A 16,304-nucleotide genomic window follows, 5' to 3' on the forward strand; every position below is an offset into this window, starting at 1 on the left:
TTATGTGCCTCTGCTGAGATATGTGCTCTGAAGACAAACCGGCATTCAGTTCAAATGACTTACATCATGAATTTAAACACGACACAGATGACTCAACAGTAACCGATGCAGGATGTGTAATGTGTATTTTTTAAAGTTACACAATCTACATTTATCTTCATTTGCAATGATGTAATTCTATGTTTGGCTTGTTATCCCCGATGGTTTCAACTTATTCAGCACTAATAATTTTCTATTTCACCTCCATATCAAATTCCGCTTTTGCCTTTTCTGGTTATTAAACTTAGAAGTCATGTGCTGAGGCTCTCACTCCTTACTGTTTGAATGCAGGCCACGTGTCCACAAGTTCAAATTGTGTTTTCACTGTGGAGGGTCAAAGTTGAAACCTGCACCTGTGTTCGAGACTAAACAACTGTACCTGCCTCAAACTGAAAATAAATACCTGAAAACTCACCATGTGTGGACTTACACGTGTTGATTAGGGCACCATCTCCATTTCATTTCATCCATACATCTCTTTTGTTTACTAGGAACCCAACATAAAAATCATTGAAATACAACTACAAAAATGACTTCACAGAAAGCATTTGGAAACATAAGGAAATCAAAAGACAGCTCCCATCATTTATGAGCAGAGAGTAATGAGTGCCCTGCTACTCGGTCTTTATTCATCGAGTGCAATTCAGTGTCTGAGACAATCAGACATCAATCAATAAGAACGACAGCTTCCATTTATGTGTACAGATACATATCTTATGAGATACCGACCTCCTTGAAATCAGGGTTACATTTTTCTTTCAGACATAGTACATTGTACACAACTTTCGCGGTCAAGCAAGATATTGAAACTCAGTAGTTCACAAGCTGAGAACAGGCTCACAGCTACAGTTAAAGGACAGAAACAGCCTCTTCACACTGCCCTGATCTGATCTGCCAAACAGGTGCACAGGACTAAAGATGAGTGGATGATCCAAGAGTTGAATGGAGAAAACTAATTTAAGTCATATTTGCTGGAAATAAAATTCAATTAAGTAGTTAAGTAAAAAAAAAAAAAAAAAAATTACACACACTTCAGATACCTTAGAACTACAGAAAATTTGAATATTTGTTTAACACAGAGGGGGAATAAAATAATGTTCTACATCAATTTCTATAACTGCCAATAGCCAATAATGTCCCCAAAATCTGAACTATGGCCTTATAAATTAATCTATGGACACATCAATTCTTAGGATTTAAGGATGGTCTTCAATGATGTGATTTTCCATTGTGAGAAGGGCTCCTCTGACTTTTTAGAAAGGTATCTGAGGAAATGTATGTTTGTGTTGTCAGCTAGGGTCAATTTTCTTAATTCTAAATGGTTGAAAAAATTCGAATTTGGAACAAAGCAAAAAAAGATAAAGCAGTGAAAAAAGATTTGGATCTGCAAACTCAAACTTTGAATGGATGTGAAAAATAATCTGGTCCTAGGATAGCAATGTTTTGGAAACTACTGAAATATACAAAGAAACTCTACTGCCCTCTGCTGACTACCTTTCTAACTGAAACCTTGTGCGTTCTTCACATTTATCCTTGGCTTGGACAAACGTATTGGCCTCTAGAATGACTTTAGGTCGAACCATACCTATTCTCTAAAAGGTGCAGAAATATAACTACTCGAGCTGTCTTTCTTATCTGCTATGTCTGAAAGGGATGGGACATCTGAGGTGGACTTTAGGTCAGATTCTATGTGCGTATTGAAGCGTCTCCTCACAGGGAGGTCAGAGCGATGTTGAGAGGAGGCATCTACATCTCAGCCTCCTTGTGCTGTGCTCTCCTCTTGTTGTGCTGGTGCTTGGTGAGTCCGTATTTGAAGAACTCGTACACCGACCAGCTGATGGCTGTGGAGGGCATCTGGTAAATCACCCTTGCCTGGACCCCTTTGAAGAAGCCCTGCAGGCCGCCCAACCTGTAAACTGTCCGGAAGGCGTGGGCCAGGCCTGTGATCTGTCTGTGGGCTCCTTGGCCTTGGCCCTTGCCGGGGCCTTGGCTCGGGGACAGGGAGCTGAGGGCTAGAGACTCCTGGGTGTTGAGCAGGGTCTTGCAGACATCTAGGGGTGTCGTGGCCGCAGCTGCGATTGCTCCCGCCAAAGCTCCCGACAACATGTGGGATGAGGGATTGTACTGTCTGTGGGGGTTGAGCAGCTCCTGTAGGTACTCGTAGGTCATGAAGTGGAGCGCCTGGAAGGGCACGTTCATGGTGAGCTGGGTGGTGTAACTGCGGTAGAAAGCAGCAGGACCCTCTTTCTGCCATACAGCGCGTATACAGTCCGACACGCCGCGGTATGGTGAATTATACATCTGCATGCGCTGCTTCACGACTGACCACACGTGTTTAGATGTATCGATGGAGGAGAGGACCATAGATGATCATTGTTGCCAGTGCGAAGATGGAAAAGATAAAACAAGAAAAAATATATAAGTTAGCAATAACCTGCACTGGTGTACATACAGGTTTGATGAACACACAAAGTTGCAGTGCGTCATTTAAACAGTATCTGCTTAGACAGCTGCAGCCCATCGAACAGCTGCTCACGAGGACATGGACCAGTGTCCTTCTACTGACGTGTTTGGGCAGCTGGACTAGAGGCAGCTGTGAAAGACATTATGTCAGACTGCAGGGTTAAGGCCAACATGTGAAGGTGACCAGGCATAACACCTGCACATTTCTTTACTGAAATTTCTCTATGGCAAGCGGAGAGAAATACCAATCTAATTCTGTGGCTAATGGCATTGGACAATAAAGGGTTGCTCTTACCTTCAGTTGGGTTCATGGCTGCATCATGAAGCAGTGTTGCCACACACCCAGCTGTTCCTGAAATAAACAAACCTCGGAAATTACTACACATTGTTCTGATTGTGAAGAACACACAAAGAAAACATGAGCTGAAGTAAAGAGTAAAGTGGAAAAGAAAGGCATTTTGAAACAGCAACAAACCCTCACATCCAGTCACAGCCTGCACTGCCTTATTCCTAAATGCTGCAGATGTCATTTAAAACAACAATAATATCATCAGAGCAGAACTGGCGCTTATTCAGCAAACTGCACAGGTAAACTAGAGATCACTCCAGGACAAATGCAGGAGGTCAAACCTGAGCAAAGAGAGACACCTGCTGGACAAGTCCAGCCATTTGAACCATACCCATAAGCTTAAAAAGACACGACCTACAGTGGATAGAGCAGATGAGATGGGAGAAAGAAGACTTACCCAGCCTCCTACTTAACTGGAAAAGAATGAAAAGCGAGAGTCAAGAGATTAATATTAAGAGCAAGGTTTCAAAATTGAATCTTTGCCTGAATCTCTTTCTATTTTCATAGCTTTACTAAACTTAACCCAAATTGTTTCACAAAATCTAGCAATAGATTGACAGCTGACCCTTGCACTTCTTTAGTGTACAGCTGTAGTTATTAAAAGGCTCTATCCAATTTGTAGGCCTGCCAGAGGTTTTCAAGACAGATCAGGCCACGTCTGCTCTGTGCAGGGATTAGGCTGAGTATGTAGCTTCATCCATATCAAACTAACGTTTGCTTAGCTTTAAGTTTGGAGTTGATCAAGTTCAATGTACCAACTTATCTATAGAGTTAAGAAAGCCATTCATATTCTTGTGTCTATACAGTAAATCTAGAGAGTAGGCTTTTTTTGATAACTTATTATTTTGCAGCCTGATGTTAAAACTACTTGATGTCTTGTATTGTATTGTGCAACAAATACAATTTTAACTTAAGTAGATCAAGTGAAACAACATTTGTAAATTAAAGACGTTACCGAGCAAACAACACATAGTGTTGCACATCAGATGGTGTACCAACAAAATGTGCAGTTTAGTTTGGATCTGTGATCGATGTATTTTCATTTCCATTACTCTCTGAATTATGGTTTCTTTAACAAAATACAATACTTATAATATGCTAAAGATATCAGAAAACATATTTATCCATGGAATAACAAAAACTGAGAGACATGGATAGGACACACTAACGAGCAGACTAATCAATTGTTGTTGCATAAAGTACCAGGCTACATTAAACCTGCAGTGTAAACACATAAGTATAAACTGGCCTTAAGGCTTCAACATCAAAAACATGTGAAAGCAGTGAAGGGGTCAAAACACTTTCTGAATGCACTGTATGTATGTTTGGGATACCATTAGCCAAATGACTGTTTGCCCCTGGATGTATGAGATCACTTAGAGTCTTTTTCAGTTTCTCATAGCTGGCGAAGTAGAGGGCATGGGCAGGTCCCGCCCCAACTGCCGTCACATTGAGCCCTCTCATCGGCCGCCAGACTCCCTCCGTGGCTACTATTCGCCGAAGAGCATCCATTACGTTTCTGTAGCGGGCTGCGGGGTCGGGCTGGAGGCTCTGCATTCGTGTCTGGAAAAGAATGAAACAAAAATTCAAAGTCAAAAACAGTGTGTTCCCTTTCCAGCCACCGGGGTTAGGGAAAAAATTGAATACACAAATTTTAAGAAAATGTGATGCAGAATGTATGCCTATTAATAGGTCTTCCTGTAACAGCAAATAATAAAACAGCAATGGGGAGAGTCCTGAATAGACTGCATACAGAGTTGAGTGAGGTGTGTGTGTGTGTTGATGTATATGCATAATTGAATAGAAGGAAGTCTGGAATTACAAGCTCCAAGGTCACAAGGGGACATAAGCTGACTTCCTGTAAGCCTCTTTTCCCACTGACCCTGAGGCACACCTTTCACCCCTGCTCCAAACACACGCACAGACAAATAAGACAACCCATATATTATCTACAGGACGTGCAGAGGATCGGTGTTATGTTAAGAGGGTTGCTGTGTGCATCTCTCTAAAAAAACAGCAGCGACATAATTTCCGTATACCAAACATCCAGCCAAATGGAAAAATATACACCCCACTGTGTGTGAGTGTGTGTGTATGTGGTATACTAGTGTACACATGGCCTCATATCATCCTATGCAGCTGTGGAATGCAGGGCATGAAGAGAGCTAGCTAACCGTGGCACAACACATTCATCAAGTTACTTCATGTCTGGCACACAAACATGAGAGTGAGGAGTGGCTGTAGTGTCAGTAATCTGCTCCTCACTCATTCATTCATTCATGGCTGTTTGATACACACACTCAAACACATGCATGTACGGAGGTCTTTCCACATGTGTTATCTGCTGTTGGTCTTTAACGTGTGCTTGCATATTGATAAAGAAATGACCTTTGTATGTATAGACTTTGTCCCCCACTGTTGTGAAAACACAGTTTCTCTAAATGGCTGGAAATACCATCCACATGTGCCGTGAAGTGTGCACTCTGACAAACCTACAGATGCAGCAAGCTTATTTTAAATCCACAACCAATTACTGGGATTTAGGATACATTAAAATGGGGAATGGCAGTTTATTGTAAACTATAATTACACAATCTCTTAAGTGAGGAGATTATGGTGCAGGAGTGAGGGCCTTAATTTGACACAAGGGGAGATGTTAAAAAAAAGGGGAGATGTATTTACTGTATACAAAAGGAAAGGAATGTGTTTTAAGTATGTCAAATATTTCTCAAATAAATGCAATAGTTCTGAGAAGTGTTTTCCTGTTCAACAGTGGACAATGTCTCAAATCTCTGTTGTTTTGTTTGGCAAGAAGGCTGAGCTCCATTAGCAGACACTGTACAACAATGAGAAGGACCTGTAAACACCGGTGTTGTCCTGGATCAGGGCTACAAACAGAGGTGGACTACAGGTGGAGGAGACATGTATGAAGCATCGGCACATTGACAGCTTGTCAGTCTGACATTAACAGCTGACCATACTAAGCTCATTGTCTCTGGCCTTCTCTCTGGTCCTCTTACACCAATGATCACATGTGCTGCAGCGAGATGACCTCTCGGGGGCAATAGGTCATGCATCCTTAGATGTGTCGACAGCGGGGGAAAAGAAGCCACAGAATACAACTAACACACAGAACAAATGAGACCCCATGATGAGAAGTGTCCCGGTGATGTTGCTCTGATTCACATGTGATCAGGAGAGCTTTGCAAACAATTGATGTGTGACACAGGGAGCCTGAAGCTACCACAATGTCTGCCGGGAAATAAAAGCACCACGATGAACTGAAAGGGCCAAAAATACTTTTAAAACTTTAGAGCAATTCCTCCCTGTGTGAGTTGAGTGAACAGGAACAGTGTGAGTTAACACAGATAACATCGCATCCGTCTCTGGTTGTTTGCAGCTTAGCTTTGCTCTCCATGAACTTTTACACGGTTGCAGCAGTTATTTACTTGTATTTGCACATCCGTTTGTTAACATTGTCAATTATTTCCTTACACGTAACGCTGGTTGTGTAACGTTATATCACTTGAGGGATGGACAACGCTAGATGTGATTATGTTTTGCAGTTTAGCACAACGTGTCCAAATGGGCGACCATGCTAAATGTTGTCATAACGACCCTAAGGCTCAACTTAGTAGTAGCATACTAGCAGGTTAGCTAGTGTGGAGATGAGATGCTAACGGAGCTAACTGACCTTGCCTCACAGCTAATGAGCTATGCTACCAAAACACGTGAAGCTACACGAAAAACACCCACACGACACAACAGAGTGGAGCTGTGGAGGCTCGCGGGAAGTTGTGTGGGGTTAGCTGGTCAGCCGCCGAGCTATGCTATGCTACCTTGACACAGTCGATGGGGAACATGAGGCAGTGCTCCATGATCCCGGCCACGGCTCCGGCTAACATGTGGGTGCTAGTGGAGGCTCCCTGCGGCAAACCCTCATAGTCCGGTTCGGTGTCCTCTGTCTCTGCATCCTGTGCATTACGGATGAACTCGACAGCCTGTAGCTCCGTCTCGCCTCCGATCCGGGGGGTCAGGCTCCCCACAATACTTTCGGAAACTCCCCAGAATCTGCCCCCCAGCCATCGAACTTCTGCCCCGGCAGAGGCACCAGCAACCCCGGGATCGCCGCCTGTCGTCTCCGCTGTCATCCGACGCCTTCTCACAAATCCATCAGCTTCCATGAGAAACCGGGTGTATGTATCGAGTCTCTGGGCGCGCAGACGCGGCGGCTCGTGGGTGCTTTCAGTCCCCAAACTTTTACATTCCCTTGGGGTAATTTCCGTTTCACAGATCCTTGGCACCACCGTTCCCACCCCGCCTCCCGGCCACAGCCAAGCAGAGCAACCGAGGCAGCGGTCACACACACACCGAGGAGCCTGATCGTGGGCCGCGACCACTGACTCCACTCTGATTGGTTGATAAAGCCAAGTCCTACTTACGCTATTGGCTAATGCACATGCCACTCACGATTGTGTTTAAACTTAAAACCTTGTCATGTGGCACCTGACAGGGAATTTCAGAATGACAACTGCATCTGTGGTGTCAAAATCACGTGTAGGTCACTGCAGGTCAGTCTAGAGGGCATGTTTAATTTCTGACACAAAGATCATAAACTTATTCGAGAAGTTTCCAAACCAAATGTCCAAATCATAAAAAAAACTAAACTGCTCTTTTATGTTGTATTGTTTTGTGCAACAAATACAATTTCGAGTGACTTAAGTAGATCAAGTGAAACAACATTTGTAAATTAAAGACTTTAACGAGCAAACAGCACATAGTGTTGCACATCAGATGGTGTACCAACAAAATATGCACGGTTTAGTTTGGATCTGTGATCAATGTATTTTGGATTTCAATGAATCTGTGAATAATGATTTCTCTAACAAAATACAATACTGACGACATCAGAAAAATTATTTCGTGACCTTGTCCAGTGTCCCTCCATCTTGAAGTTGCGTTTGTTTTTCTTTGTTATCCATAGAATAATAAAAAACGTTCTACTAACAAACAAACTAACAACCCATCATGGATAAAGACCACAGACTGTATATACAGAGATAAGGACAATGTGTCACAGTGACAGTATTGAAATTGTGCATCCTGCACTGTAACACTTGTTATAGTGTGCTTTCAGACAATAGGCTACTTTATGATTAAATAGTGATAAATTCTTAGAGGCCTGACGTGTTTGCCAGTGAATCTTTGCCTGAAGGCAAAGGATTACATTTTTTACAGAAAATGAGGTAATTGTGTTTTGGTGTGGTGCTGTTATAACATAATTTAATTTTCCCCTTTAATGCCTGGGAGAGCCTTTGAGGGCTGCAGTGTTGGATTTCTGCCGACAAAGGGGAATGAAGTGTTAATTTCTGCTTACAATAACAAAATCTCTGGCTTCTGATCTAGTTATGGATGATTGGCCGCTGTCTGCAGACGCTCCTTAAAGGAAAACCATGCAGACAGCATATTAGGATCATCCCTCTTCCCTGGCCCTAATGCTGATCTAATACACCGAGGGAGAGTCTTGTTAGGTCTGGCAGGAAACTCTATAGCAACATAACACCTCATTTCATTCCCTCTACCAAGTAAGTGCACAATCCACATAGGCCGTAGGAATTATTTTACACTGTCTAAGCAAAACAGTAAGAAGTCCACATTATAAAGACAAGCTGAGACGATAACTTGCTTATGTTCTGCTGTGTTTGGTTATTTTTCTGCCAATGAACACCCTTCCTTCAACAGAACCCAGTGGAGAAACTCATTTGTCTATTCCCTGGACTGCTGCTCGGGCCCACAGCATGATCTGTGGCCTCTTATCTCATCAATACACTGTAAGTGAACCACTAGGCCAATATGACAACTTCAACAGCAGCACTAAGAAACCATTCAGTGTTAAGAGCATATCCTAAAACTCTTAAGGGGAGCCCTTACTGTGAGATGAGCTGTGTCCAACCCCAATCAGCTTAGAGAGGACGTCATATGCTGCATTTTTTGATTAGAATTTTATCGTTATTATTATTATTATTATTTTTTTAAACTTTAATATGTGCACTGTGGAGCAAATCTTTCGATATTTAAATTTTGGTATTTCAATAAAGAGTTTGGAAGAAAAAAAATACACAGGGTCTGGAAATCTGTTTGTATTTCATAAAGTATTTATATATTGTATGTATAATGCATATATTAGTTTTGGTTGATCTCACCGACACATTTATGAAGCAGATTTTAAGTATTTGTTATTAGTTGTACGAGCGGTTTGTACTGAAACCTGACGCTGGCTCCAATGGAGCGACTGCGCCACCAAATGGAAAACTGTATAATGACAAGCACAGTAGAGGACCAGGTTAAAAGAAAAGGAATGGAGAAATAAACTTGATTCAGTGATGCAGATAGATAGATAGATGGATAGATAGATAGATACATGTATATATATATATATACACCGCTATATATATAGATAGATAGATAGAGGCCCTTTATAATGAAGACACTCATCATTGAAGCTAATGTGACCTCCAATGACCTTCTGTGTGAGAAGTGCAAGTGTTGATGTACCGTGGTCAGTTTTACACACACACACACACACACATATACATACACACACACACACACACACACACACACACACACACACACACACACACACACACACACACACACACACACACACACACACACACACAGCTTGGCCCGTCTTGTCCAATGAGCTCTCAAATTCTCTGTCCTCCTACAACCTACAACGAGGGAACCCGGATCTAGATTATGCAGCTCCAGGCGGAAGGAGCGAAGTACTGATGTAATGGCTGCAGCGCTGTGGACTCATCGTGGACAGAGATCTGTGGCTGTTGCAGGGACAGCGACCCGGTCGACATGCAGGTCCAGGTCCACTGGCACCGCGTTAAAGTCCCAGTATGACGCGCTGGTCATTGGAGGAGGTGAGCACTGCAGAGACTGTGTTTAAAAGTCATGTGGCTGCTGCTACCTGAAGAGTTTTGTGCAAAGGTTTTGGCAACGTTTGCAAAAGTACGAGTAAGCATTTGTGGTAACGCTTTAGACCACTGATCGCAATTTAAAGCGTAATTGCTTCAGAAATACTGCGTAAAAAGTACCAGCAAAAGTACGTAACAAAAAACAATCTATAGTGCCTGAAGAACAAAGGATGAATTTATGGAATAAGGGATTTTACAAAGAACTTTAAATTTTGAACCATCTATTATTACAGGGTGAGTATGACCCACTGAGATGCAATCGGGATTTCTGAAGGAATTTTCTGGCAACTCTTTCCTGCATACTTTATCCTGGGATTATTGTAACAAAGTTGAAACTAACCGTGCTTTAAATTACAGCCTGCAAAGAGGGGTATGTTCAGCTTACTGTGTAACCACAGAGAACAACAGCTGTTTTACTTTTATTTGCCTTAAATTATATAAAAACAAACTGAAGAAGTTTGTAAAGCAATCACACAAATATACCTCACAGTTAGTAGCCCACCCCACAGTTTGTTGGTGGCTTTTTGAAATAAAATTACTGCAGATTTAAAGGTGATGCAGAATTCCTCCCGACATCTGACACGTCCAGATTATTGTTCATGAGGTCATACCCTGTAATGATGGAATAGGGACTTTTTGTGAGATCCCAAATCAATTCCATCAATCACCACGGTAACAGGGTGATGGTCAGTATTTTACTGGTACAGACTTAAAGCAAAATATGCCACCGTAATTATGCATAACTTTCTCGCTCAAGCAAAACTTTAGAAATAGAAATGTCATTTTTGAAAAACATCGTGTGACATTTTTTTGTATTTTCTTGCAGGACACAATGGACTGGTGGCAGTGAGTTCAAATGATTGTTTCCAAATTCTTGGAAATATTCTCCATTACATAATACAGTTTAGCAACAGGGCAAAGGTGACGTGTGTGTGTGTGTGTGTGTGTGTGTGTGTGTGTGTGTGTGTAGGCTGCCTATCTTCAGAAGGGAGGAGTGAAGACAGCTGTGTTGGAGCGCAGATATGTGCTGGGAGGAGCAGCTGTGTCAGAGGAGATCATCCCTGGTAGGATGTTCCTCTGACTGGTGAATATGTGACTGTCATATGGGGTCTGTTCACCCAAATTTAACAGTAAACAAACAAAAAACAACATTTTGTTGCTTGTGCTATACACCGGACCTACTTATAATTAACAAATAGGGTGTTAGTTGGATTATCCAGTCTAACAGACACAAACAACCCAAAACAGTTTGAAGGCTCCATACCTATAGAAGTAATCAAATAAATATTCTGTAATTTGGGTTAACTGACCCTTTAATTGTGATACATGTATAAACACAGCTAATTAATGGTGTGGGTAATACACTGTTCTGTAATTCTAAAATGTTCATGTGTTTGTAGCTTCATAGACTGTTCGTACAATTCATTTCAGCTTTATTTTCATAACACCCTTGTGTGCAGGTTTCCGCTTCTCCAGATGTTCCTATTTGCTCAGTTTGTTACGACCACACATATACAGAGACCTGGAGCTCAAGGTAAACACAGCTAATAATCATAATAATAATAACAAAATGTAAAAATAATCAAAATATTAACCATGAGATAAAGAAACATCACACACCATCGTTGATGAAAGTTATAATTGTACCTGGTTCTGGTTTTAGGGCTGATTAAAGTCAAAGGCCTCATTTTCATTGTTTTTTTAAAAATATTTATGTATTTCTATTCAGAAACATGGGCTGAAGGTCTATATGAGAGACCCACATGCCTTCACCCCCATGTTGGAGGAGGGGGTGAAAGGTGCTCCACCCAGGTCTCTCACCCTGGGCTCAGACCTGGCCATGAACCAGACGGAGATAGGCAAGTTCTCGCAGAAGGATGCAAAGGTGATATAAGCGTTATGACAGCCTCAGCAAATGGTTGACAGTATTAACAACCCTACAGCTGTATGATGTGAAAAAGTTCTGCAATGACCTTTATTTACATACTCGCCATACTCAACACTAACAATCCATGTTACTCATTCTTTGACGTGTACCAGGCTTTTCCAGATTTTGTTGCACACCTTGAAAAGCTAGCAGGAGCCATTCAGCCTCTCTTGGATGCTCCTCCTGTCGACATTCGAGACCTCACCACTGGATCCCCGATGAAGAGGCTGGCTGCAGCTAAAACACTGATACCTGTTGCCAAATGTGGTGTGTTGGTGGATGCATGCTTGTGCAATTCACTGTTATATTCTTAATGCTAGAATAAAAAGAAAATCTACCATATACCAATTGTGTTTGTTGTAGCTGAGTCATGTTATGTTGTTGGATTTATAGGTTTGAAACTGGGCAGAAATATTCCAGACTTTTATGAGATAATAACAGCACCAATAATGAAGGTTTGTTACAAGTTAATGAAGAATTTGCATCTATTTCCATTTTGTATTCGGTGTATTGTGAACAACTCCTTTTTTGTTTCATAGGTTCTCAATCGGTGGTTTGACTCAGAGCCACTGAGAGCGACGCTGGCTACTGATGCTGTGATCGGAGCCATGACCAGTCCAAGTAATCCTGGTAGTGGGTGAGACACATATGAAGGCACCCTGTGACACACACACACACACACACACACACACACACACACACACACACACACACACACACACACACACACACACTCACACTCACACAATTAACTGCAAAGGATTCACAATGGCCTCCAAAAAGGTGAATTGTATGTTCTTGTCTTGAAGGTATGTGCTTTTACACCATGTGATGGGAGAACTGGAGAAGGAGAAAGGAGCATGGGGTTATGTGGAGGGCGGAATGGGAGGCGTGTCTCAGGCTATTGCCAGCGCTGCTCAATCCTACGGGGTTGACATTTTCACTGAGAAGGTAGAAATAAATATTGTTGAATTGTTGCAGTTAATTTTGTGCGTTGATACAAATCAAATTCTAACAAGTGTATTTTTTACATTTATGCATACACATCTAAATTTTGCAGGATGTAGCGCAGGTCCTTGTTGGTTCGAATGGTGCTGCCAGTGGGGTGGTGCTAAAAGATGGCACAGAGATCTCCAGTAAAGTAGTTTTATCAAATGCTACACCATATCTCACTTTCAAAAACCTCACGCCACAGGTAACAGAGAAATATAAACACACCTAACCATGCCAAGAGATAATATTCTTAACTTTATTCTGATTTCCTGTTTTTCATTGTAGGCTGCACTTTCTCCAGAGTTTATCAAAGCCGTTGACCAGATAGACTACACATCGCCTGTCACCAAGATCAATGGTAAATCTATAATTCTACTCCACAAATACTAAAGAGAAAAAAGTTCAAGTAGCTTGTAACTGAATTTTTTGTAAGTATTTTGTGGATGTGAAAATGTGTTTTTTATATTTCCAGTGGTACATGGTAGTTTCAGATTTCCACGTAAAAGATCAGATTTTAAAATAAAGGTTTGGAAAGTAAAAAGTAAGAATGGCAGAGTATATACTGAACATCAAAACTAAAATGAAATGATAAGAAACAAAAAGGTCGTATTCAAATGTCAATCCCCTGAACATTGTTTGGGTAAAGTTTGGAGGGGGAGTGGAAGATGGGTTTTGGAGGAGTAACCGGACATGCAAACAAACACACACACACACACACACACACACACAAACCACTCTCTAATTAAGATGTAGGATTTTTGCAGCATAAGATCAGGTCACTGCCTCGTTCCTGAAGTTTGAAAGTTTATAAAACTGTAAAGCACAAATATCTGTTAAACATAATCATAGTCTTCTCTGTTTTAAGGAAATGATCTTAGCTTTAGGGTGAAGGAATGGAGCAGTTTGAAGCACAACATGCTGCATGAGTTACCCCAATCTTAATTCAAGGTGGAGATACATTATCTTAGAATGAACACTGATTCCATGTCATTTTGCTTGTCGTCTTTACAGTGGCCGTGGACAAACTACCAAACTTCTTAGCATCTCCTACACCGGATGATAAACCTGGACCCCACCATCAGTGCTCCATTCATCTCAACTGTGAAAGTGTAGAGGTGCTGGAGACGGCATACAAAGAGGCCATGAATGGACGTCCCTCAGTGAGGTACATGCAGTATATCTCCACCATGGACCAGCACATTATAGGGGTAAAGATGCCTGGGCTTCAAGCTTAAGCAGTACTTCCAAAGAAAAAGCTAAAGTAGCTTCAAAACCTTCAATCAAGTTGTATTTGTTTATCAACTATTAACTAAATAACAATATTTACAACACTCATGAGAAGAGACAGTGTCTAGTTTAAATGGAGAGGTGTATCAAAGTTTAAAATGTTTTAAATATATTATATATGTATAATGTAGAGATATACAGATCTGTCTCAACACCTCACCCCCCCTCCACTCTCCACCACCTCCGCCCATCATGCTCCCCTCCTCTTACAGACCCATGCTGGAGATGACCATCCCCTCAGTGCTGGATCCTACTCTGGCTCCCCCTGGCTGCCACGTTGTGTCGCTGTTCACCCAATTCACCCCTTACCACATAGAAGGCAGAGAGTGGACTGACCAGGACAGAGAAGCCTTTGCAGACACCGGTTAGACATAAAAAAAATCCTCCAGGATTTCTTATAGCTCCGTGGGCTGAAATTGTGATTTACTGCTACATTAATAATTACTAAGTGCACAAGTTCTAGCATGTTTTGCTTGAAGCTGAACCTAAACATGTGTTTTGAATTTATTAATGGAAACTTTTACATAAACTTTTGTTTAAATGATAACATTTCTTTTCCAATAACAAACAAATGATACTAAAAGGGTAGACTTACAATGTATTATGACTGATCTGATGAAGTATGTGTTTGTGTGTCCTTTCAGCATTTGACTGGGTGGAGCAGTATGCCCCAGGGTTTAAAAAGTCTGTTGTGGGAAGAGACATCTTGGCTCCGCCCGACCTGGAGAGGATCTTTGGGCTCACTGGAGGGGTAAAGTAATTTTGCATATTGTAGAACTAAGCAGCAGGTTTTAAATATTGATACTCATCTTATTTGTTTAATACAACCAACGGATAAGTGGACTGGGAAGTATTCAAATCTTCTGCAGCGATCTGTCTGTCACTCTCCACTCAGGCACATACGTGTTGTATACACTGTTAATGGTTACAAATGGTTTTACTGCAACACAGAATCAGTCAGAATCAAAGTTCACATCATCTGTGTAAAGTGATACTAACTCGCCCAGTGGTGTTTGCTTCTATATCTGAGGACAGAGGAAGTGGCAGGGTCTCTTTCTCATAATGATTAAAAGATCAATAAAAAGAGATAAGAAAGAAAAGTAAATATTTCTGTCTTTTCTTTACAGAATATCTTTCATGGATCAATGTCCCTGGACCAGCTGTACCTAGCACGACCTTTGCCCTTTCTCTCAGACTATCGTTCACCAATTAAAGGGCTATATCTGTGTGGCAGTGGCTGTCATCCAGGTTTGCTTTAAATGTTCAACCCTAAGATGAGCACTGACTGTTGTCAATTATGTGGTTGTAGTAAAGGTGCAATCATTACTGCTTTGTTGTCTTGTGTTAGAAGTCAATGAACCTTTGACCATTCTGATGAAATCTTATCCTCAGTGCTAATGATAAAGTAATGAAATAATTTGGTGATGTCAGGTGGTTGAGTTAGCTGCTTCTGATTTTTCTACACAGAGCGAGGTTGATTAATTCATATTTTGTATGTTTCATGCTTCTTTAGGTGGTGGCGTGATGGGCTCTCCCGGATGGAACGCAGCGCTCACTGTCATCGCTGACCTGAAACGTCACTGAAACAACTGACAGCATCAGTGCCTGGTCTATTCAACAACATTGAAATTCTTTTTATATCTGATTCATGTGAATTTGACTGATTCTGTGCCAGAAAAACACTCTTTTTTTACTAGCAACACTCCTGATATTAAACATTAGTGCAGTAATACTACACAATCTCCTAGTGTGATCCCATGTAACTGAGAAAGCAGAAAATCACCAAAGTGTATTTGACAATAGCTGATACTTGAAATCATTATAAAAATGATAACTGAGCTTTTATAACCTTTTTCAAATAAAATCTAATGATTGCAAGCAAATGGGTCGTTTTCCTTGAAAAATGTATTCACCCTAATGGGACTGATTAGTTATTTTATGTAATTAATGTAGAAAACCAATAGATATTTTCACAGAGGAAATGTGACAAGTGACTTGACATAATAGGAACATAACGCTAAGCTGCTCAGTAATGGATGAGCATGTACTGTCCCTTTAAGACGCAGCTCTGTGGAATTAATGGTATTAGATCATTATTACTATTATTATTGTTATAATATCGAATTAACAAATAAAAGGTATTTGTATTTACACCTCATCTTTTGTTATCCACTATGATAAGTGCTGAGCCAATAATTAAAGAATGGGCATGTACTGTCCCTTGGATGCAGCTCTGTGGTATTAAATCCTCCTTATT

The 16,304-nt window shown here is 41.2% G+C and overlaps 2 protein-coding genes across 3 annotated transcripts; one reads left to right on the forward strand and one right to left on the reverse strand.

Moving 5' to 3' along the window:
• Positions 1–619: 619 nt before the first annotated feature.
• On the reverse strand, positions 620–7,243 carry slc25a28 (solute carrier family 25 member 28). 2 transcript variants are annotated; one of them, XM_069538644.1, is made up of 5 exons: positions 6,691–7,208; positions 4,186–4,414; positions 3,249–3,264; positions 2,798–2,854; positions 620–2,360 (listed from the first exon to the last, which is right to left on the reverse strand). In XM_069538644.1, the coding sequence occupies exons 2-5, from the start codon at positions 4,186–4,188 to the stop codon at positions 1,786–1,788; spliced, it is 651 nt and encodes a 216-aa protein (XP_069394745.1). In that variant the 5' UTR covers positions 4,189–4,414; positions 6,691–7,208; the 3' UTR covers positions 620–1,785. The 2 variants fall into 2 exon arrangements, with proteins under 2 accessions (XP_069394745.1, XP_019964445.1); XM_020108886.2 differs by lacking the exon at positions 3,249–3,264 and having other exon boundaries at positions 6,691–7,243.
• Positions 7,244–9,457: 2,214 nt separating this feature from the next.
• On the forward strand, positions 9,458–15,930 carry pyroxd2 (pyridine nucleotide-disulphide oxidoreductase domain 2). Its single transcript, XM_020089714.2, has 16 exons — positions 9,458–9,786; positions 10,667–10,686; positions 10,811–10,904; positions 11,301–11,374; positions 11,570–11,725; positions 11,881–12,034; positions 12,161–12,222; positions 12,307–12,404; positions 12,577–12,718; positions 12,828–12,962; positions 13,046–13,118; positions 13,772–13,925; positions 14,260–14,411; positions 14,692–14,798; positions 15,175–15,295; positions 15,561–15,930. The coding sequence occupies exons 1-16, from the start codon at positions 9,651–9,653 to the stop codon at positions 15,629–15,631; spliced, it is 1,749 nt and encodes a 582-aa protein (XP_019945273.2). The 5' UTR covers positions 9,458–9,650; the 3' UTR covers positions 15,632–15,930.
• The last annotated feature ends 374 nt before the right edge of the window (positions 15,931–16,304 follow it).

Source organism: Paralichthys olivaceus, chromosome 14 (genome assembly GCF_024713975.1).
Source record: "Paralichthys olivaceus isolate ysfri-2021 chromosome 14, ASM2471397v2, whole genome shotgun sequence".
Taxonomy (NCBI): Eukaryota; Metazoa; Chordata; class Actinopteri; order Pleuronectiformes; family Paralichthyidae; genus Paralichthys; species Paralichthys olivaceus.

Bases quoted from the DNA above. Each gene is read 5' to 3' on its own strand.
- slc25a28 (XM_020108886.2), bottom strand. From the start codon at position 7,035: ATGGAAGCTGATGGATTTGTGAGAAGGCGTCGGATGACAGCGGAGACG. The intron at 4,415-6,690 runs GTAGCATAGCAT...ATTCTTTTCCAG, and splicing joins TCCCCATCGACTGTGTCAAG to ACACGAATGCAGAGCCTCCA. The intron at 2,361-2,797 runs GTAAGAGCAACC...ACGTGTGGTCAG, and splicing joins AGCCATGAACCCAACTGAAG to TCGTGAAGCAGCGCATGCAG.
- pyroxd2 (XM_020089714.2), top strand. From the start codon at position 9,651: ATGGCTGCAGCGCTGTGGACTCATCGTGGACAGAGATCTGTGGCTGTT. The intron at 10,905-11,300 runs GTAGGATGTTCC...CCTTGTGTGCAG, and splicing joins GTCAGAGGAGATCATCCCTG to GTTTCCGCTTCTCCAGATGT. The intron at 12,223-12,306 runs GTTTGTTACAAG...TTTGTTTCATAG, and splicing joins TAACAGCACCAATAATGAAG to GTTCTCAATCGGTGGTTTGA.